Here is a 24,420-nt window from a genome sequence, read left to right on the forward strand (position 1 = left end):
ACTCTTATGCTTTGGATATCAGTTCCCAGCAGCTAAAGAAAATTTTTGGTTTTAGTTACTTTTGCTGTCAGTCTAGCTTTCCTATCCTTTGGTATATGTATCATTTCACCTATGTACGTTTGAAGAGACAAACAATAAATTAGAGGAAACACAGGGGTAGGACCATCCAAAGAGTGCTTGGGAGAGGCTGTCTTTTATACCATTACCTTTTAGTTACCCCATGAGATGTTAGTACATTTTGGTAAGTCAGGTTCGCTAAATGTGTATGTCATGTGTACTTCTCATGCTGATGTCAAGGCCAGTCTTTCCATGGCAAAACCCTTGCTCTTCTTTGCCAGGGTTTAATATATACAAATGTGTACTCATTTTACAGTTGCTGGCATGCCAATATAAATCTTTATTTTTTAAAGACTGTTGCTAGTGTTCTTTCGAAGTAAAACAAAATTTTAAAAAATCTTATGAAATAATCCTTCTTCTAAAGTGTAAATAATATAAAAAACAAGTGTGAAAATTATAGGCCATGTTGTGAACCTTAATTGGTATATTTCTGCAGTCCTACTCTAGATGACATCTCAGTGAAAAGACAACACTTATTTTCACACCAAAAGAACATGGAAAGAAAACCATATCATATTCCAAGAGAATCAAATCCCCCAAGTCTCATGCTGAAGAAATATGTAGAAATATTACACATTTTTGGACTGCACTTTTCACAGACAAAAAAGTAACTATTTAGCTATTCACATAGATAAATTATTTTATCCTACTCCAGTCAAGAAGATGTATTGATGTATTGGGTGTGCCTGGCCAGGTCTTGGTAGTGAGGGGTCTATAGGGGTGGCTTCTGTAAGAAGCTGCCAGAAGCTTACTCCATGTCCAACAGAGCCAATCCCAGACAAATTCCAAGATGGACTTGATGCTGGCCAAAGTCAAGCACATCAGGAACTATAGTAATGTCTCTGTGATAATGTATTTAGAGAAGGTAAAACATTTATTGTACAGTTGTAACTGTGGCTAGAGAAGAGAGGGATGAGAATATGAGAGAGGAACAGCTCTGTAAGGACCAAGGTCAGTGGAGAAGCAAGGGAAGGAGGTGCTTCAAGCTCCAGAGCTGAGATTCCCCTGCAAGCCCTGCTGCAGACCATGGTGAGGCAGCTGTGCCCCTGCAGCCCATGGAGGTACAAGGAGGGGCAAAGATCCACCTGCAGCCCTGCAGGAGACCAATGCCAGAGCAAGAGGATGCCTGGGAGGAGGCTGTGGCCGCATGGGAAAACTCTGCAGGAGCAGGGTCCTGGCAGGGACCTGCAGACCCATGGAGAGAAGAGCCCACACTGGAGCAGGTTTCCTGGTAGGACTTGTGACCTGTGGAGGACCCACACTGGAGCAGCCTGTCTTGAAGAACTGCATCCCATGGGAGACAACGGATGCCTATGGGATGGAGTCATGTTAAAGAAGTTCATGGACAATTATGTCCCGTGGGAGGGACCCATGCTGGACCAGGGGAAGGACTCCTCTCCCTGTGCAGTGGCAGGAGCAATGTGTGATGAACTGACTGTAATCTCCATTCCCTGTATCCCTGTGCTGCTGTGGGAGAGGAGGTAGAGCTGGGAAGGATAGAGGGGCAGGGGTGGGGAAAAGGTGTTTTTTAAGGCTTATTTTATTTCTCATTGTCCTGCTCTCGTTTTGTTAATAATAAATCAAATCTATATTCTGAAGATGAGTCTGTTTTGCCCATGACAGTATAAATCCCCATTCAAGCCAATATTAAAATAAAATTCAGAAAACATGAACTAGATAGCACTTTCATAGAGATTAGATACCTGCTGGGTGGCTGCAGGTAAATACTTCTACAAACAATGAGCAGAGAAGGCAAGTGAATTATAGATAGTATTTTAGGAAAAACTGAGATTTTTCATCTCCTTTTTCTTATTAATGATTGCCAAAGAATGCATTGGCTTTTATGAAAGAACAATATAGTTTATCACTAGTAGAAAACTCAGTTCTATGATTTACTTACTTAGATTGAGATAATTAAATTTCATATCTATTCCATTGGGAAGAAGAAACCCAATTTTGAGGGACACACCTTGCTGTATCACCCTTTCTTTGACCTGGCTGATATCTTCTCCTAGCTTTGGGAAATGTATTGATATCCAGTCTTCTATATAAATTCTAGCAGCCAGTTTTCTCAGTCTAGGATACTTATAAATTTTAGAAGCAGGACTAAAGAAAATCCTATAAGAATGATTCATTTGAGCTAGTTTTATGAGAAAAGGACAACAATAAAGATAGTTCTATTGTTTATATGGAAAATGAGTGGGAATATAACATGGCACACACATTTCTCTACCTGCTGAATATTACCCAGAATCCACTTGTTCACTGGTATTTCTGGTAGAAAACACATTGCCCACACACCCACTTTTCTGCAGATCTGGTTCTATTAAATTATGGTTTTACCTTTCACAGATTAACCTCCCTCTCTCCTGACAGCTGGTGTTGGCTGAGACTTTCAGTCCTGAGTCCACAGTGAAGGGCTGAAGGAATGGGTCATCAGTATAGTGCTTGAGCCAGATTTCCTCAGGGAATGCTTGCACTGTCAGTGCTGCTGAAGAAGAGCTTTCCTCACTCTGCCCATGCAACCAATGACATAAATCAGAAAATATTTGCTTTTACTGTACTAGTTTTATAAGCTGAAGAATGCTTTGTATTTTGTAAAATATGTACTCTTTGTGGTTTCAGTTCTTTTTGGTGTGTATTACATGTGTGGTTTTATGCCACTGTCCTCATCTTCTTTTGGTGATGTGTGTGTTGGGCATGCCTGGTTTTCCATGAGTTATGAACTGAGAACTGCTGTCCTGCGCCACAAGGAGGATAATGGAAAAAGGGTTCTTGGAACAGAGGGAAAGGTTCTTGGAACAGAAGGAAATCCCACATCCTACTTAGGATAAATCATTACCATCTGTTCCTACATCTTTGACACAAGGCTTTATTTTTCCTGTTCAGAAAGAAGTTTCTACCCTTACAGTTACAGATTCTTAGCACTATTTCCCCTTAGGTATGACACACTGTATGCATTTCTGTAGTTTTTGAGGCTGATGTCTCTCAAGACTGCTGTGTAGAAGACAGGCTCTGACTTAAATTTAGCATGCATACCCATATTTAATGGGATTGTGGAGGAAAGGAGTGCATTAATCTCACATAGCATTGATAAGAATCCAAATCATATTGATCATACTGAGGTGAACAGAGAGTTTGACAAGTGTTTGAAAGCTCAGGCTGCTATATTTTTGCTACTGCAACACTGGCGTTAGATCTCAAAAGTATCACTCTCTAAGTCCATCAGGGACTTCACACATTTTGTTTTATTTTTCTACCAGCTGAACTCGTTTACACAGGAGAAGAATCATTTGAACAAACGCGTGTGTCTGGTAACTCTGTAAACACAGCCAGCAGAAAAGCCAGATTTTCTGATGCTGGGCCAGGGCTTGTGCCTCAGTGGCATGGACACTTTTCCTGTGAAACTCTTGTAAGTGTCTACAAGAAAAGACAGAGGCAACACTGTCTAGCCAGTACTGGGAAAAGAGAGGAGACAGGCTTCCAGCCCTCAGAGATTGGCCAGCAGATAGCCAGGTGACTACATTCTGGTAAATGTTCTCCACACAATCATAGAATGATTTGGGTTGGACAGGATCTGTAAAGGCTGTCTAGTTCAACTCCTTGTAATCAGCCTTGGCATCCTCAACTAGATCAGGTTGCTCAGAGCCCCATCCAGCCTTGAATGTTTCCAGGGATGGTGCATTCACTACCTCTCTGGACAACCTGTTGCAGTGTTTCAATGTCCTCATTGTGGATAATTTCTTCCTTATATCTAGTCTTAATCAATCCTCTTTTATTTTAAAACCATTACTCCTTGTCCTATTGCAATAGGCCCAGATAGTCTTTCCCTGTCTTCCTTTTATGTCTCCTACAGGTACTGGAAAACTGCAGTAAGAACTCCCTAGATCCTTCTCTTTTCCAGACAGAACAGCCCCAGGCTCTCTTGTCCTGTCCTCATGGGAGGGGTCCTCTAACCCTCTTGATACTTTTTGTGGCAACAATAGAGTATAGCTACAAGACAGTAATTATGCAAATGCTTAAAATGTGAGCACAGAACTAAGTGCTTTCTTGAGCAAGAATGTGTTCTACTGTAAGCAAGCCTTTGGAGATGCTGGAGTTGATAAAAAAAAAAAAAAAAGGTTTTGATTGAGCCTCCATGAGACAAGTAAAATGCATTTGGGCTAGCTGGAGAAGGTGGAGGACACCAATGTCTCTGGTGTAACTGAAGGTAGCACTCAGTTCAGAGGGAATATGCAGGAATGGATAAATTTTAAGACACATTGCCTGGTACACCCTGCAGAAGGCAAGCCCTGCTCACCAAGAAACACACTGGAAAGGCATTTCATACCAGCAGTTTGGTCTAGTATGGACATTGAAGGAGCAATGGTGTAAGCAAAATTGCTTCCTCTGTTAAGTAGCCCTCAGTTGGTTGACCCAACATCCTTAACTAAAGAAATAAAATCAAATTAAAGGTACAGAGATGAGCTCAAATCACAAGAATAAATTTCACTCAGTACTGAAAGGGCTCTGTGAAACAAAAACCTGAAGCCCAACATTCCTCTTCAAAATATCTAACAACTATAGCCTGATTTTCATCAAGTGATCACATTATGTTGATTAATCACTGCAGGAAATGAGTACCTCAATTCAGGTTTTATGCAGAGCAGCAAGAGGGTGCAAGGAAGTCTGCATTGTATATTGCTACTATACCTTTCAAGTTTTTATGACCCTCAAGAGGAATGAGGCATTCATATTGTGGGGGGAAAATAAAAATCATAAAGAGCACCATAAATCTAAAGGACTAACTTGTGGAAATCACATCCTTAAACTGACATAGCTGTGATTAACCAGCAATGGCTTTTACAGTTAGAAAAGTTTTTGGATATAGTTATTTGCCCAGAGAAAGTTTCTGGTGGAGAGAAAAAAAAAAAAAAAAAAAAAAAAAAAAGAGCCAGTACAAGTATTTAATCAAATCCTTGTTTTGGGGCTGGTGGGATGGAATATATTGAACAAGCCTCGCACCTCAAGAAGCTCTGTTCTGAATCTGTTCTGATCAAAAAGAATTAGTCTTCCAGTACTTTTGTTTGCTCACATTTTTTCATAAAACCACCCACAGGATTCAGTAGTCTCTGTTTAGCAGAGTACTGAAATTGTTGTTCATAACTGAGTTCTATTTGCTCAGCTTTCTTAGCAAGTCTAAACAATCTCTGTGCATATAAAACAATGGTGCCCACTTTCCTGTATTCAAAGACCTACCTGGCAATCAAAATATCAAAATTAAAAAGGATACAAACATGTATCTATATGTCTAGTCAGAGAAAATATAAGTCTATTATTGTGGATACTGAAGCGTATGTAGAGCCCTGAAAGCTGTGGAATCACTTTTAGTTACTCATGCTGTAGGAATAATGCTACAAATCAAAATAATAGTATCCTTCATCCATTTTGCATTTGCTTTTTTCACAGGAAACTGTACGAAGTGAAAAGCAAGCACAGTAGTGCCCAAAGAAATGTGCTTCCACCAAGGAATACCTTTGTCGCTTCAGAGCAAAGATCTTGACCCAGACAAATAAACAGATCAAGTCTGACCAGGATGGCTGTGCCTATACAAGAAAAATGAATAGGTTCAAGAACATTGATGGACATGAGAGGCAACCGTTCAACTCACAAAACTGCTGAAGTGATCTCTCGCACAATTTTACCCTACATGAACCCACACACAATTTCAGTCAGCAGGGACTATGAACCACATCTTTATTGTAACTTTGTTTCTTTCTTTGCATTCATGCATAGTAGAGTTGTCAGGAGTATATATGAATAGAGATTCACAGAGCAGATAATGTAAAGGAACAGTTTACACAAAGTAACATAATTTACAGACAACAGAATTTGATAAGAATAGTCAGATTTTTTAGCTTTATCCAATGGGTCAATGATACCCTAAAAGCCAAAATCAAAACCAGTCCTATTGGGACCAATTAATAAATTGTTGCACTACACCAAGAATCTGCTGCCCAGGCCACTGAGACACCACTTACAAAGACAAAAGTAAAATTTTCATAATAAATCTCATGCACACATACCATCAAGTCTTTCAATCCCCTTAAGAAAAGATTTGTTCAAGTAAAAGCTCAAGACTTGAGGTTACAAGCATAAAGAAAATCTCCATGGAAAGGAAGAAAATGCCTGTGGTAGCTTATTGATGAAAAAACCTATTTCAAATGAATCTATGAAAATTGTTCAAGCAGATTAATTTAGGAGATCAGTAACACTCTTTAAAGTAATTAAGACTGCAGTAAGCTTTCCTCATAAAAACATGGGAAAAGAAGAATCTGTGAAGGAAAGACCAGCAGTTCAATTTGAAACCTGTTAAAAGACAGAGCTAGAAGTACAAAGGTAGGGAGTATTTTGAAATTACACTGCCAAATTTGCTTACATGAAAGAAAATAATGACAGGAAATAGTATTTATAAAACTCTTTAGCTTTTAACAGCATCCTTTTTGGCATACCTATCTGGCCACACATTCTTGTTATCATCTGCAACTTAACAGTTTGTACACATGCTTTTCGTATTGAAGGACTGTAATTTCAATACTTTTTTTACTATTCATGGTGGCATATTTTTGCATTTTAACTGAAATATACTTAGTATTGTACTTTGATGTTCATATCTGATGCTTTTCTAAAGGCTAACTCTGTGAGCAGTAAGAGCAACAGAAAAGAGATCTTCAATGAATCAGAAATTCAGCTCACGTTAGCATAGATATACAGAATATTAAGTCATTGAACAACATAACAAGCAGTAAAATCAACTCCCCAACAAGGCCTCTAATTTTTTTGTAACTTTTTGGTGGTGGAAGAGACCACTGGAGACGTAAAAAAAAGAGAGATCTTAACAAAAAAGATAAATCAACTCTCAGAGAGACAGAAGTGCCGCCTCTAAGGTTTACAAAGGTATTTAGCAATCACCCAAAAACCTTTGTAACAAGGGCATAAAAAGGAGACATGCAGCTGAAAAAACAAGCTGCAAAGTTCCAAAGCATAAAGTATCAGCAGGAATCTGAAGTAAGACTGGTGCTAGAAGACCTTGAGATTTTTGATACTTGTGTACTACTGATTAGAATGGCAAGCATGAAATCAAAGAAAATAAACCGAAGAGTGGCATAATACAATTTTAAATATATGTAATACCGCATGAAGCACAACATGCCAGCTATGTGATAAGGCATACAGAGGAAGAGTGACTGTATTCCCCACAGGCAAAAATTTAAAAGCCTCTAACAAAACATGTCTTCGATAAAATGTCAGCAAGTCAGATCTACCTATCACATTAGGGTAGTTAAAACCAGTTTGTAATACACCATTTATCAGAAGTGTTGGAAACAGTGATATTGTGATTCTTAGTTTTAAGTCAAAAGTTCTGTTTCAACTTATGTTCATACAAATATATGCAAAATTTAAAATATATACTTACATATTTTCATCTATATACATTCAAATTACATTTATACCTATTCCAATTAATTTAGCCTCTGATTCCTCTCATCTTTGAAACTCTTCATACTGAATAAACTTTGGTAGAGGTTTGTGAACAGAAATACACCCAAACTTCAAGCTATTGTCTAGGAGAGATGGAAAGATCAGGAGAGATTAAGGTTTTTTTTTAAACAATCAGCAAAATTGTTTTTTCAGCAACTCATGGGAAGAACAGTCTGATCAGACTTGAAAGGACAGCAAGGACAGTATCAGCCACCTATTTCCTTTCTGGAATATGTTACCTGTACAGACTCCATTAGAATATATATAAAATATGCGACCAGCTCCAAGGAACTGTCAGCTAATTGAGACATTCCTCCTTTCCTCCTTCTGCCTGAGATCTCTAAGAAAGTTCCTAACTAGTGCTGTAAGTAAACCTGCCACATGCAAGTACAATGGGACACTGCCTCAGACTTGCTACTGAACTATCTGACTGAACTATCCAGCTACAGGACAGCAGGTTGAAGAAAATGACTCTTTTTTTTTTCTTCTCATTTCTCCCAAACAATGGAAAGCTTTCCCTTTAAAAGTTATGAATTAGAATTGCTTTGCTGATGATAAGCTCTGGCTTTTGTTGAGCAAACCATACGCCAGGAGTTCCTGTATTTTGTTCCAGACACAATCCCTGGAGACTTGTGCTGTTCTTGCTTCTGCAGCAGTCACTGCTCCTGCTGCTAGTGTAATTCCCACAGCTTCAGCATCTTGCAAAATGCCAGTTTTCTGGAACTGGCTGGAATCAAATAGCTGACGCCTTGCATATGGATTTGCTACAAACAATGCTGATGCTAAAAGGGTCTTAAGCCCTGTTCAGAGGCTTAAATTTCTGTGTGTTGAATTACACTTCTCTCCCTTAACTGTGAATGGAAAATGTTTGCAACATTTAAGAAAATCAGCCTAAGGGATCAACAATGTTATCTAATAAAAATGCCAATTTAATATTTTTTCTCAAGTGCTGTTCCTTTTTTTCATCTGTTTTGACACTACGTTTTTTTGCAAGGCACTGAGCCCTTTGCTTCATTCCTTTAGTTTTCTTCTCTTAAAGTGTTTGCACTGTGCTGAGAGCTGGGGCACAGCAAAGTTGTGGCCCTCAGCTACTACTGGCTTCATTCATTTGATGCAGCTATATTTAAGTTGTTTTACAGTATTTCAGGAGGACAAATCCCTCTTGGAGGGGGCCAAGGCTGTGACCCCTGTGCAAAATTACTTACTCCAATCTGCACTGCACACTAATTCCAAAAAAGAGAAGTTGGTCAAGTGTGCAAACACGGCTTAATAAAAAGAGTATGTCCTTTTTTGTAATGGTGATATTTTCTTAGAAACTACTCTGCTCTTCCTCCTGTTAAAAATACAAAGTGTGTATTTGAAAGTAGTTCTTATTCATTGCAATAATTTTTTTATTGCTGTCAATTACTGTTTGGATTGCTAATCTCTTGGGTCACACATGGAACTTTTCAACAGGTGAATACAATGTAGCAAAGACCTTCTCAGCAGAAAACTTAATATTAGTGCTTATAAAAACTTAATATTGAGAGAACTTGTGATGTAGCCACTTGGAAATGAAGCAAGTTAAACCAAAGCAGATATAAATTCTGTCCCTCCTGCTCTCTGTGGGTACCAGTTCTAGAGAGGTCTGAGACCTCCCCACTGACTCAGCTCTTCTTTTGTGAGTTTGGAAGTTACTGTTTCCAAATTTAAGATCCCCAAAATTTGGAATATCTCTCCCATTACAGAATTCAAGCTCCAGCCTCTACACTTAAATTGGAGGCGAATTATCAATCATTTAGAGTAGCAATGATGTATCTTTTTGTCTCTCTGACAGTCATATTTGTGTAATACACTTCACAGCAGTCAAAATAATAGTAAGTACAATTTTGACCCTGCAATCTGCAATCAGAAAATAATAAATTTAACAAACAAAAGGTAAAACTTTCAAAAGTTGCAAGCTACATCCACCCATATAATTAAAATGAGCTCACAAGCAGTGAAAAAAACAGTACACTCACTGAATTAATAACCAGTCCCATGAACGTCTGCATATTTTATGAGTTGCAGATGTGTATTTATACTTTAAACATAGCCACATTAAAGTATGACACGGTTTGTCATATATCTGCTGTGTTTTCATGACAAAAACAGCTCTACAGAAAAACAGAGAACTTCTTTAAAAGCAATTATAAAAAGCGTTTTGAGACATCTTTATGCATTTTATGATACTGTACATTCAAAATAATGCTTTTATTATAGTTGGGTAACCCATTCAGATAAACACAGCAAGAAAAGCTGGTTTTACTGTTCATCTAAGTGTTTTTAAAAAGATCACTGGAAAAAAAAAATTACTTCAAAAACATGTGTAAAAGCATGGCATAACTTTTAGATGCCATTGAGATTAGCAAAAGTCAAGAAACTGCTTCAGATGCAGTTTAATTCTTAGATGGCTGTTTTAACTTCGAACAGAGTTCTCAAAATAGTGCCCAAATGCCCAGTGCTTGTTGAACAAATTCTGATTTATTGAAGGTAAACATTTACATTGGCTACAATGCTATAGCTGGTACAAAGCTGAATAAAAGAGGCTTAAATAGCAATAGAAAGCAAGTGCAGTAAAAAGTGAATAGAGAAAATATTTGGCCTTAGTGATCTTCTGGCAGTATTTACATTATCTCCATTTTGTTAAATATTTGAGTAACTCTAAGGCACCATAGGCTAAATAGCAGGCTGCAGTATGATTTTGTGCACAGAATTTAATAGATTTATTTGGAGGAAAAAAGGTTATGGAGTTAAAAGAAACATTGGCATATTTTATGTTTACATAAAGGAGTGGCTGTTTGTTAAAGTTCAAAGATACAATACATACTGGGTAAGTTCAAAAATTATTTTTAGAACATTATATTAAATGTCTATCTATGAGGAATATTTTTACTGACTTTTTGATAAATGATTAATGCAATCTTCTCAACAGGTTTTTAACACAGTAGATATGTTCATCTAAAAACGAATATTTTTTCCCCTTTACAAAAGCCTTATGCCTAGTACATACACCAAATCCCAACACAAAGTGTAATGGACAGTAATTTACATTGTAGTTATTCTGTGGCAGACTAAAACTTAGCAGGAGCATGCAATCAAAATGCTATGGAACAGCAGTTTAAGCTGCCTTATTCCTTCGTCTCTTGTCAGTGGCTGTTGCCACAGCCAGTGAGCAGGAGTACAACACTGACATGCCAGGACAGAGGAGATCAGTGCTTTCCAAACACAGATCGGGAAATCCAAACTCCTGGCGACATCCTTGTGCATTTCACACAGAACAGTGCACACAGAATGATGCTCTGCTTGGAGCAAACTTTCCCATTTTTATTTATCCCCTTTTATTTATCCCCTTTTGTTTATCCCCTTCTGAAGCACATGTCACTCCACTCCTGAGTGGAAATTATTGAAGGAATAAATTCATCTGACTGGACTCAAGATCCTTTCTGAACAACTTCAGGTGATTCACAGAATCATAACTGCTCTACAAGCAACAGACCTTGCTCGGTTTACTCAACAGACTCAACCCTCACCTTGAGGTGGTGTTTGTAATGAAGAAATTGTACAGACACCAGATTAACACCTGAATTTTGCAAATAAAACACCACAGGATGCTGTGTGCCACAGGAGAGAAGCATATGGGTGGCCAGGGCCATTCCAGCTGCAGCAGCACTGCCAGCAGAGGCTGCATGTGGTGAGTCATGGCTCATATTCTTTGTATCTCACTTTCATTTCCCAGAGCCAAGAAAAAAAAATCTGTCCAAATTAATATAATTCTTAAGTAACTAGATACTCGTTTTGCATTTGCTTACGGTTTGGGGTTTTTTTAGCAACTCCTTCTAAGCCACAAATCTCTCAATTCAGTTGTTTCCTTTTGGCTTTTTTTTCCTACATTGTATTTATCCTTGTAGGAATTATACTAATTGTTTTCACAGTAGTAAGTTATTTATAAGCAAATTTTAATTGATCTATGCATGAAGTCTTAATCTGGAGTGACTTTATAGGTGTATTAACAAAAGGACAATCTTAGCATAATTCATCAGATGCATTTTTAGTATCAACAGCTATTATGTTAAAATCATTCAGCTTCATTAAGAGTTTTTTCAAGGGCTGTAGAGGAAAAAAATTAAGCCTAAAAAATGCCAGTGTGATTGACTAGGTCCTGTAAAACATTAACCAAAATACTACACAACCTGGCCACTTTATGGTAACTAATAGGAAGCCAAAGATTCAACAGTGTAGCACTGTTGAAGAAAACAGGGCCATGTTGTATTTGTATCATAGAAGATACCTCAAATGGCTTAATTTAGCCCTTGAATTCTAAATACTCGCCTGAATCTCAAGGAAGATTTAAAAGCATCTTTCTGGATTCCTTTCACAATGTTTAAGACACTCAGCAGTATAAATACAGCAATTCATAATTAGGGTGCAACATTAAAGACTAATGCAATTTTTTGGTCAAACCTTTCCACTTTGAGGAAGGCTTTCATTTTGTTGTAGGATGTAGCAAGAAGAAAGTTATTTACCAAGAACTCCCTTGGTTGTTCCATACTGGGTATGGCAACTGCAATGACTTCATGGAAATTTCTACCAAGAGAGATGGCAGAGCCTGAGGCTCTACTTGCTTTGATTAAAAGCCATCTTTGGAAAGCCTGCATCTTTTACAGCAGGAGTTACAATGATTGGTCCATCACTAATATGTGTGCATGGCAACAGAGGAAGGAAAATACCAGGGCTCTGGGCATAACACAGGGTCTTGGTCAAATGACCCTAGGACTTTTATTTTTCATCCCCTGGAATCCATGCTAATGTAAGTTATTTGGAAGTGTTTGGCAACATGCAACTTCCACCTTTGCAAAAAACCCCAAAGAACAAATCCTTCAAAGAAAATCTTATCCTTAGGCTCTTTCATTCCAGTTCTTGGTGACCAAGTTTTTGTTTCAGCTTTGACATTTCCCATATAAGGACTAACAGATGCCAAATTAACATCCCTCCTGCCCCTCATCAGTTGAAAATAAAGACAACTAATACTTTGTTAAATGATCTGTTAAATGATCTGTTGTTAAAAGATTCAAATTCACCTGCAAATAATACAAAGCATTGGAAGTTTCTCATCAATATATTGGCTAAAGAAAAATGTGACTGAATTACTAGCCAAAGAATTTTGTTCTAGTTCAATTGCTGTTTATGTGTGATACCAAGCTTGTGTTCTCTGCACTGTAGCCTAGCAACAACTTTTCAAGTGGCCCTCTTGCCCTGAGAATGGTGCTGCCCCACACTGCCATAGGCTGTGCATCCCCTTGCAGCTTGGTTCTGCCAGTCCCTTTTCCTGCCACGCACCATGTGGGACCTGAGATGCCAATGACATCTTATCCCTTCAGAACTACCTTTCTCCCTGAAAAGTGTTGACCTCTTGCACTGGTTTGTAACCCCTATGCTGGTCACATTCTACCTTTTACTCTTGTTCACCATCCTTCTCCCCACTTAAGTCAGTCACCTCAGTGCTCTCTGAGACAGGCACAACAGCAAGGCCTCCATACAACTTGGAGTCTTGCTTTCCCTCACACTGTCTCTTACTGTGCTTCATCCATTTAAAACAAACCTCTGAGCAGTCTTAAAATTTGGCAGCTATGTATTTTTCTCTTCCCTTTCCTGGGGTCGTACTTATGTTGGCACCATGAATGACCAGTGTCATGACCGCACAATGCAAACAGAGGTCAATTCATTAGCTACATTTCAAATTCCTTTCTTCAAGGGTTTCATTTCTGACCCTACTATAAGCTTGAGGGAACAGGGAAGATGACTGCTCACTTGGCTTCTCCAGTTCACTCATGGTCATCTCTTATTTCTCCTGGTTTTTTTTGGAAGAGGCATCGCAGAGTGGTGGACTATCAGCCCAGCAAATAATCATAGAACATCTTTGTGGACTTGCTTCTGAGTTTCTTTTTGTTAGGCAAAACAGAATGATTCAGACACATATGATAGGACCATTATAGAGAGATGGTCATGCCAGGGTTTCAGCTCCACTTCTGAATTATGTTGACTTTTTGCAGTCACACAACCTATGGCAGTCCTTATGTAGACAGACAAATTTCAGGAAACCTCTTTGTTTCAAGAAGTTAACCTGTGTCCCAGCATGAAAGATAATAATTAGAGTAGTGCTTCTCTAATTTAGAGGTCCACCAAATGAAGGTGCAAGTCAATAGAACTAACAGCAAAATGGGGATATGCAAACAAAGAATTTGCTTTATAAGTGTGGATATGAACCCAGAACAATTAACACTACAGCAAATAAGTGTAGAATGCTAAACTACAGGTATGCTAAATAACATAGAATGCTAAATTTCAGGTATGTGCTCCTAGGCCAAATACCAATGTTAACTTGTAGGGCACTTCAACTGCAGTTAAGTAATACAGGAGTGTAGCAAGAACTAGAAAGATGGAATAATCCATTACAGCCGATCTAATTCAGTTCTGTTTAAAAGAAACAAACACACCTGTGCTCTGTTGTGCTGTTATTTGGTGCTTTAGTATCTTTATTATGAAAGTAACATAAGAGAGGTTTCAGTCTATTTTTGCTTTCTGAGGTGGCTTGTAGTAGTTGCACAGATGAGTAAGTTCAACTGCTCTCCATATTCAAGGGTGTGATTGATGCTTCAGGATAGCCACCATGAGGGCCGCCAAGGGCATTCATCAGGGCACAGGATATGCTTTTTGTCTTGGAGACTGGACCCTTCTCTATCTGTGTTGCCATCCTACTCACTTGGAAAAAACAGTTGTTAATTTAAAAGACAGATATATTTAAATTGATTTCTTATCGCTTAGAAATTAACTAATAAAACTATTTTACCAAGACAAAATCAGTAGAATTTTGCATTTGTATATATTTTCTGATGCACCAACAATCAACTCAACCATGTAAAAGCCTTAACTCAGCACATACTTTAAAATATGTGGATAAATTTAATCACAGAGCAATTTCACTGAAGTTAAGATGCAAACATTAAAAAACCTTATTGATCTAATGAAACTGTAAAATCTAGTATATAAAAATGAAAATTCTAAAAAGGAAATTAACAGCTTTAGGTTTTCCAGGTGTTTCCTAGGCTTGTATAATTAAAAAATACAACTGAGCTGCTTAATGGGTAAGACAGTGTTCCAGAAAAGATAAAGAAAGCTGAACATATACCATCACATTCATTTTGCTTTGTTGCACCCAGTAAATAAAAAATGCATTGTTGTTTTCACCTTTAAATCTAAATGCTAACTGCATTTGTGTAAAATAAAAATAATTAAAGATAGCTGCAGGTAATCAATCTCTTCAATTTTACGTATTCCAGACAACCTTTTATTGTGTTTTAATATGAGAATATTTTACTTATTGCAAAGTATCCTGCAGAATACAGGTGCTCCGCTATAAAATCTTCTCTCTTACTTGTAATTCAGTCATTCTAAATTTAAAATACCAGTATACAGTACTAAAACTTCCAATTGAAGTTTAGTATAAAAATATCAGCACAAAAGTCCTTTTTAATATCTGTTTATTGTGAGCAACCCAAATGCCTGTTTAATTATTAATTGTTTTAGTATAATAATAGACTTTGCACCCCTACAGTTGCTAATTGATACCATCTCAGGTATTTTGATGAGATACGAAATACTAAGTAAGAAAACAGTAAGTATTCAAATGGTTAATTTGCTTAGTGTAGTAATAATAAATTAGTTTTTTGCATTTTCTTCAGTTCAAAATCCAGCTTTGAGACTGAGGAAGGCTTCACATCAATTAAATTAGAGTGGTCCTTTTAACCAGTAGCAGTTTGATTGCCAATGACTCGAAGAATCTCTTTATGAATGTTTGGTTCCTGTGTATTTATACTTGTATCACCCACTTGACCATCTTCATAACTAAAAAAAAAAGGTTCAGAAAATAATATCACATTAGTGTTTTATTAATCTACATAAAACCATAAAAAACTCTTGTCTCTTGTTCTCTAAGTGCTTATTCCATATGTTCAGATGTTTCTACTGATGTGCTCTGCTGTGCTGCATCTTTATATGCAGATCCTAAACTCAGGAGAGTGGGAGGTGGTAAGGCTGCCATTGTCACTGAAACCCTGAGGCTGAATTATCCACTAGGACCCAAATGGGACAAATGTTAGGTGAAAGGGGGAAATGCTCACAGCACAGACAGGAAGCCTTTAATGAATTCCTCAACTTAAATACACACAGACAAACAGAAATTATGCTTCACAATACATGGACAGACTTACTATAACATGAAGTAATGCTATTGAATAGGAAAAATCATGAACTCTCTGTCCATTTGTAATAAAGACATCTACTAAACCTTTGACACTAGCTTATCCATACATTTCTAGCACAAGTAAGTACAGTAAAAGATAAAAAATGAAGGAATAGTCAACAGAATTAGGAAGAAATGTCTTTTATCTACTTTAATTACAACTACTGGATGGAACATAAGAAAAAGGTCTAGTATGAAGTTGAATGTTAAGAGAAGCTTTGTACTCACACAAAGAAAAATCTTGTACACACATGATCCGTGTTGGGAACTACCCATATCTCCCCATGTTTGTGCAGATCAGGTGAGGTTATCACTATCAGAAAAAGAACAAATTTCATAGTGATGAAAACATGCCTGGAAAACACTCCTCTAAAAGATTTTGGGCTTTATACATTTTAAATTGTCTTTTGGGAATGTGCAGCTTTCCTCTACGTGTCTGTGATGCAGTGCAGATTTTGAGTTGACTGCTAGTACAAAAAGGGAGATGAACTTGATTCTTGTTTCCAAAATATACTTTTCTGAAAACACAGATGTTTGATGTATGGGAGCAAGTTGTTAAATTGAATGAAAGCTTAAAAATGCATTTATTACAAACTGAATTTAAAAAGCCATAGGGCTGTTAAAGATGGTCTGAGACATCTAATCAGCACTTGGAACAGATATTTGTGTTTAGTGATGGCTGATCCAAAACCAAGTTGCTTAAGACAAAGCCTGAAACTGCTATATGTGGGTTGTGCAATACTACCAAATATTTAAAACAAGTAGCAATTCTGACTCAAGAGGTTCGAAAACCTTGCCAAAACTTGCTGGGTGTATTTGATGATAGATTGTTTACCAGAGAATGAGGACAACACAGGAAAGAAAGCTTTTTGTTGCTAACTAGAAGCTATACCATCAATCTACATCTGAAGATATCTAAATGCATTTGAAGAGCATCCTTCTGGATAAGCTGTTGCGCTGTGGGATGAGCAGGTTCATGGTGTGGTGGGTGAAGAACTGACTAAGAGACACTATTAACCCCCAAAGGGTTGTAGTGAATTGGGGACTGGTCACACCAGTGGTTGTTCCTCAGGGCTCCATTTCAGGGCCACTTCTGTTCTGTGTATTTATCCACCATCTGGATGCAGCAGGTGAGTACTGGATGCACCAGTAGCAAGTTTGCTGATGATCCAGACTGGAAGGTGCTGTGGATTCTTTTGAGGGACAAGAGGCCTTGCAGAGGTATCTAGGTAGATTGGAGCACTGAGCAATCTTAAATGGGGTGAAATTTGTCAAGTCCAAATGGTGGATTCTGGTGGATTCTGCACCTGGAAAGGAGCAACACCAGGCACAGGGATGAAGTGGGACAGGAGTGACTCAGGGTGGGTCAGCAGCACTGGGGCAGCCCCGAGGACAAACCCCATCCCAGAGCACCGAGCACGGCACAGCCGGCCCAGAGAGGGGATGGTCCCGCTGGGCTCAGCCTCGGGGCGGCCTCACCTGGGGCCTGCTAGGCCCTGCAGGTGGAGAAGGGTGGGAAGGTCTGTCAGTGCATCCTGAGGAAGGAAACACGTGGTGGGAGAGCTGGAAAACATGTCCAGGAGACTAACGGAGGAATTTGGCTGGTCTGGTTTGGAGAAAAGGAGGCTGAGGGGTGACCTCACCACTCTGCAGCTTCCTGAGGAGGGGAGGGCACAGGGAGGTGCTGAGCACCTCTCCCTGGTATGCAGTGACAGATGTGTGGGAATGATTCAAAGCTGTGCTGGAGGAGGTTTAGACTGGACATTTCAAAGCATTTCTTTACTGAGAGGGTGGTATGCTGGGTAGGACTGGGGTAGAGTTAATTTTCTTCCCGGTGACTGGCAGGGGGCAGTTTTTGGATTTGTGCTGAACACAGTGCTGATAGTATAGACATGTTTTTGTTATTGCTCAACAGGGCTCACACAGAGCCAGCCACAGCCTTTTCTGATTCTCAAACTGCCATGCTCCAAGAAAGCTGGGGATTCATGGGAGGTTGGGAGGAGACACAGCCGGGACAGGTGACCCAAACTGACCAAAGGGATATTCCAGACCATGTGGCATCATGCTCATATAAAGTGAGGGAAAGAAGGAGGAAAGGGAAGCGATGGTGTTGGTCTTCCCAAGTAACCCCTACACGTGATTGGACTGGGCTCTCCTGGGGATGGCTGAACAACTCTGTTGGAAGCCAGTGAAATAATTTCTTGTTTTGCTTTGCTTGCATGCAGGGCTTTTGCTTTCCCTATTAACCTGTCTTTATCTCAACCCATGAGCTTTTGGGCTTTGACGCTTTGGACTCTCTCCCCAGCCCTGCTGGAGGAAAGTGAGTGAGTGGCTGTGTGGGGCTTGGCTGGTGGCTGGGGTTGAACCACAATAGCTGGTCAAACTCTGGCTTTCTACAGAGTGGTTGGTGTGCCCAACCTGTCAGTGTTTAAGAGGCATTTAAACAATGCTCTTAATGACATGCCTTAACATTTGGGCAGCTCTGAATTGGTCAGGATTGGACTTGGGTGACAGTTGTCAGGCATTGAAATAGCCTGGTTCATTTTATTCTGACACTAACAATAACTGCATGCATATTCAATTTTGATACTCGTTCTTTCATGAACTGCAATTTTTAACAAACATTTCCTGCAATTAATTTTACATAAAATATTTATTAATCATCTCCCCTAAATCACCTTCTTACACAGAGAAATGAATATGAAAGCTGCAAAATATATTTTACCAAATATTTAAAATTCTCTCTTATAAAGTTGTAATCCATTAATAAGTGCAAGGAAAGAACAACATGGATGAAAAAGTCCTTGTGAAAGATGTAATTTACATTTAAAAATTCAGGCATTAAAGGCCAAGTAATTATTTTTGTTCCTTATGGAAGTTTTAGAACTAAATTTCTGTATTCTGTACAGCTCAAATTGCATTTTCATGTTGAATGACACATCCTTACCTATGCACAGCTGAAAGATTCTACTTTGAAATAATACATTTTCCACATTCTGTCTTAATTTTCACTTTTTAAAACAAACAAATACTCCAAATGGTGGGCAAATTGGGTTAATATAATTTCTAAGACTAGCTCCTAACTACAGGTACATTGCTTATTCAAATGTCACAATTTGTTCTCAAAACCTGCTGAGGTTTCAAGTAGTTATTAACAGAATAGCCAATTCTTTCAAGAGTGACTGTACTCAAGCATTAGATTGTAACTTTCCAAAATTTCTGAAGCAAACAAAGAGAACATACTGGTTGCCAGATCATCAGTATGCTTGTTTGAACAGTGAAAAATTATTTGGAAATTCTGTATGAAAGGTGTTTTTTTCTGACTTTCATGAGTTTAAAGCACTTGTCAAGAGCTTGCAAGAACTCAGTGCTTCAAATAAAGGACATGACTTTGGTTTTCTTGATGGCTTAGGAAGAGGATCACATTTGGAACACAGACCAGATGATCAGTCAGTATATGCATATGATATTCCATGACAATTCAGCATTTACTACAGGTTCTGTTCAAAGAGGGGAAATGTTCTTACTGAAGCATAAAGGTCAGCTGTTGAGCAGGTACTCCTACATCCACCAGTAGTTTCTTACCTAAACCAGCGGTTTCTTACTAAAGCTCCCACTGATTTGCACCCTGTAATCTGTGCATCCTGTGGCCAAGACTAAAACAGCTTCACAAGGGTTCTCAGCTTACCTTCACATAAGGCTATGCATTTTAAGTTACGGCTTTGCAAAAATTGTGACTGCTGTCCTTTCTTCTGTGACTGAGATGTAAAAAAGTGAGAGAATAGAATTAGTGCAGTAAAACAAACAGAGAAAAAAGCAACAAAGGAGACAGCTGCTATTTTCAGTGATTTATTAATGAACAAAGGTAGAGGCAGTCTTTCTAAAATGTCTCTATCTTATTTCTAAATGTAATAAAATTTATTAAAAAATCCCTATTACTTATTTGCATTATTGTAGGAGATATTTGAACTCCTTTATCCAGAAAAATAATATCCAAAAGTCCCTCATTACTACAAAATTAAAAATATTATCAGAAATATCAGTGTTACTGATAAACAAATTGATATCAGACAAAAAAATGAAAAGAAAGGTAAATTTAGTCACTAATTCTTTAGTCACTACCCTGATACTTTATTTGCCTTCCTACTTCTGAGAGCTTCTACTGCGACATGCCAATCTACCTTCAAAGCCAGATTATTCTGTAATTTCTATGTGCTAATCATGGAGACAGATATAAGAGTTTCTTGAAATTTAGCTCTATGCACAGATGCTGTGAGTTTGCTTTAGACATAGCAGAATTGTAATAGTTCATCATGTAAAATTTGTGAAAAAGAAAAAATTACTTGCTATAAATTACATACTGCTCATTTCCCAGCAATAACCATTCTCAATTTCTTTTGCATCAGTGTTCTGGAAGTCTAAAACTCAGAGGGCAAGGGGTTGATAGGGGCTATAATGCAACCTGTATTTCATCATTCTCTTCCTAAATTCTTCTGCTTGGAAAAGAATGGCACAAGATCTGCAATATGCTCTGTAAATTTTTACTAGAGCAGTTGGACTGTATTTGATATTTACAGTCTCTGAAGTTGTTGATTTCATTCAATGCAATAACACTGGTAAGTAGCACAAAGGAAATATTACTTCTCTTTCAGCAACTGAGTTCCCAATAATAAATCCCACAAATCTTCCAGAGATGGTTGATGTACCATACCTGTGATGTATTACTACCCTTACTGCCTGAAGCTGGTTCATCTTTAGCTGACACCTTCTGCTGCTTCTTGTTCATCCCTAGGAATATTAAAATTATGTAAGATACCCTGGCCTATAAATACCATAAAAATCAGAGTTAAGTATGAGAATGGAAGAAGTAGCACAGTGAGAATCACAATCTTTTGCATAGCACTCAAAAAGCTAGTTAACTCTGTCACAGAATATCACAATATAAATCCTGTAAATTAGAAGTACCTCTGCATGTATTGCAAAGACTTTAGCAAAGTAAAGTTAGCATTAAGTAGGTGCAAAAGCAGATAAACCTGAGCCTAAGTGCCACTGAATTCAGATCAGGAATATTCTTATGTGGTGGCTTAACAGGGTTGTAGGTCAGTATGTCCTCAATCCACTTGACCCTATTCAGGTTGAAATAAAAGTCTGATTTACTGTGAGTGGGAAGGCAAAAATAGAAAAGAAAGAAAGAACTTTAGATATTCATCTTTAGCACTTTATGGAATTTTATTAGAAGTCTAATTAATTGGTATGAGTAGGCAATTTAAGTTTTGAAATCTACCTTGGTTTGATCTCCTTATCCACACATAAAATATTAAAAATTTATTAAAATTTTAATAAAAATTATAATTTTAATAAAAATTATTAAAATCCACACATAAAATATTAATTAAATATAAATATCATATAAATAAAATATTAATTAAAAATATTTGATGCAGTTCCATCTCAGAAATTGAAACATATACATTTGTAACTTAGATTTCATTCATATCCCTCATGTTGGTTTAAATAAAATTCCTGTTTTGCATGATACTATGGGCTTCCTTGAGTTTCCAACATCCTATATTTCACAGAATCATGGAATGGTTTGTGTTGGAAGGGACCTGAAAGACCATCTCATTCCAACCACTCTGCCATGGGTAAGGACATCTTCCATTAGACCTGGCTGCTCTGAGCCCAGTCTAACCTGACCTTGAACACTTCCAATTATTTGGCATTTTGCAAATACAACTGAATTATGGGGAAGTTTAACTCTTTGAAGGAACAGAATATGTGGGACTCCTTCATGGTTTTTGTTGGCATCAAGGATTTACACACTTCAGTGGAACACAAGCCTCCTTTCTGAAGGAGACAGGATGGAAGAGGCCAAGACAGGCAGAGAGAGGAGCAATAACACATTGAAGCTGACAAAGCAGTATTGTCCAAAAAGAAAGACATTTTGTTAGATAAGGATACTTCAACCACCACATTTAGTGAGACCTAAGAAGCCTTCATACTCATGTAATTTCTGATAAGCTAAAAGTGCATCTAGAGATAACTGATGTTGAAGTTCCTCAAATAGTAGCTCAAAAAGTTGAGCTCCTAAAACATGACCTAGAAACACTGAGTATCAGAATGCGTAACTAAAACTTTCAGAATCATCTACATACACACAAACACACATTAAACTATATACTTGCACTTTCATATGTGAGGAAATGGTAAATACCTAAAGAAGAAAGTCCCTTTAATTTTTCAATGTACATCTCTGAGTGTCTTGTCTTTGAGAAGCATTTGTTTAATATTTAATTCTTACATGGAAAACTCTGCACAACTCACTTTAGGATTCACTGGTGGGAAAAATTATGTTCCTTCTCAGGCTAAAATAAACACACTGAACTGTACTTTATATGTAATCCTGACACAGTGATATTTGGGAATACTCTTAAATATACAGGGTTGAACATGTCTATTGATCAATATTTGTTTTGTCAGATGAAGTCGTAAAAGACCATGAATTCATAGGTGAAGTTAGATGGAACTTAGGCAGGTATTGACAAAAACCACAAAGTTGGATTTCACTGAATCATCAAGTACTACTACATATAGCATTCAGTATTAGCTAATATTTACTTCAAGCACAAATTTAAGAATTCTAAGCACTTTGAAAAATACGGACAGTATTTAACAAGGTAATTTTCTATTTTCTTATTATTTATGTAATTTTTTTAAAATAAATTTAATCACAGTCAACAAAGATTAAATTGAATATAATGTTTTAAACAGCAAGGCTGTAAGAAGAAGCAGTAGAATAAGATACACCCCTATATTTGACCAACTTTAGAGTGATTTATAAATATCACCTGAGTAACCAAATGATATGCTTGACAATGGACTAAGGTAGATTCCCCTTCCAAATATTGCACCATGGAGCTGAAAAAGAGCAGAGTGATTACTTAGCATTAATTTGGTTACCTGGACAAAATAATAATAATTACAGGAACAGGTCATAGCGCATTTGTCCACCCTACTAATTTATTCTAGGTAATTAACAGTGTTTAAAGAAGTATTCCAAAAAATCATGCCCTGAGTATAAAACTTACATATATATAGTGTGTGTGTGTGTGTGTACGTGTGTACACATATATATTTATATATGTCCTGGAAACTATGTCTAAACAAAAAACCAGATGCCCACAAAAAAATTATACTTAAGACTTTTATATAAAATTGTGGTTTCTGTTTTTAAATCTAGTATTACTATGGAGGATGTCTAAAAAGAGTATTTCTGTACATGACCAAATATGCCCTGGCATCCTCCTCCAAGGTACATGGACTCAGCTCTGGGGAGAGCTACCAAAACCACAATGCTAAAATACTCTGCATTAGAGCTCCTCAGTCCCTCTGCAGTCCCTACTTTGCTCTGCAATAGTAGTTTCCTGATGATAAAGTCTGAGAAGTTTGCACTAGATCCCTTCTGGCCAGCACACTTCATGCTTCCATTCCCAAATAAATCAGAGAGGCAGAGAGTGCTGCAAGCCCAGTTCCTATAACTCTAGCATGTTTCTGGATCCTATCACACAGAGACAGTTTAAGCAGCTCTGACTTTCACTTGTAACTGCTTTTAAGCAGTTCCGAGCAAAGCCTCCTAGAGGTGCTGGTCTGAAACGTAAAACTGAAACACTGATTCCCACAAAGGGATTTTCTAGACGTTTTTGTAGACACATGACTTCATTTTAATTGCATCAGAAAAGTACTTCTCCCAGGAAACAAGATGGTATTTGAAATCATCCCTTTTTCCAGCTATATGGCTACTAGAATGAAACTCCCTGAAAAGTTGCCAAAACTAGTATGTAACCAAGCATGCACAGATTAGCTAAAATCTATTTTGTTTATTTACCTGCAGCCTCGTATTGGAAGCAACAACTAAGCCGTTCCTCAGGATGGAATGCCAATTTTCAATGTGTGAACCACTGAATAAAATGAAAAAGAAAGCAGTAAAATTCACAGTGTAAAATGTAAAAATTACATCAGAAATCCTTTAAAACAGTAGATTCACAGCTGCAAACCTCAAATGCCAGAAGTAAAAAAAAAAAAACATGGCATTTCACTAACCTTTGGTTATTAGGAATATATATACTCACTGAAATGCAAAGGTACTTCCATAGAGATTTTTAGCAGCTCGGAAATTGGATTCTTTGGCTGGTGGACTGCTGAGAAGAAGGAACTGGTGGGGAGTGTGCATAAACTTCAGTTGCTGTAAAATATAAGAGTGCACATGTGAAGAGAACTTGATTAATATGAAAGTATTGTAATTCTCTGATAGCAATCCTTAAGGTATTGTGCTTTTCCACACAATACATGACTGCATCTAAATAACTACATGAACTAAGTTGAAACTGGTCTCACTTCCACAGTTCCAAGTTGAAATCAAATAGTAAGAATGACTTTCAGTTTATGAAACATATGGAAATTCT

The 24,420-nt window shown here is 37.7% G+C and overlaps 1 protein-coding gene across 2 annotated transcripts in view; it reads right to left on the minus strand.

The window, feature by feature from the left end:
- Positions 1–14,169: 14,169 nt before the first annotated feature.
- Positions 14,170–24,420, minus strand: part of PARP8 (poly(ADP-ribose) polymerase family member 8) — a 118,276-nt gene continuing 108,025 nt past the window's right edge. The window contains exons 20-26 of one of the 2 annotated variants that reach the window (XM_054003346.1): positions 24,088–24,200; positions 23,844–23,916; positions 22,807–22,876; positions 20,670–20,746; positions 19,647–19,716; positions 16,187–16,271; positions 14,170–14,418 (exon numbers count right to left, since the gene is read on the minus strand). In XM_054003346.1, coding sequence (XP_053859321.1) covers positions 14,412–14,418; positions 16,187–16,271; positions 19,647–19,716; positions 20,670–20,746; positions 22,807–22,876; positions 23,844–23,916; positions 24,088–24,200 — 495 coding nt within the window. In that variant the 3' untranslated portion in view covers positions 14,170–14,411. Of the gene's footprint in view, positions 15,562–16,186; positions 16,272–19,646; positions 19,717–20,669; positions 20,747–22,806; positions 22,877–23,843; positions 23,917–24,087; positions 24,201–24,420 lie in introns of both variants that reach the window. The other variant, XM_054003345.1, reaches the window with a different exon arrangement.

This window comes from Vidua macroura, chromosome Z (assembly GCF_024509145.1).
Source record: "Vidua macroura isolate BioBank_ID:100142 chromosome Z, ASM2450914v1, whole genome shotgun sequence".
Classification (NCBI taxonomy): Eukaryota; Metazoa; Chordata; class Aves; order Passeriformes; family Viduidae; genus Vidua; species Vidua macroura.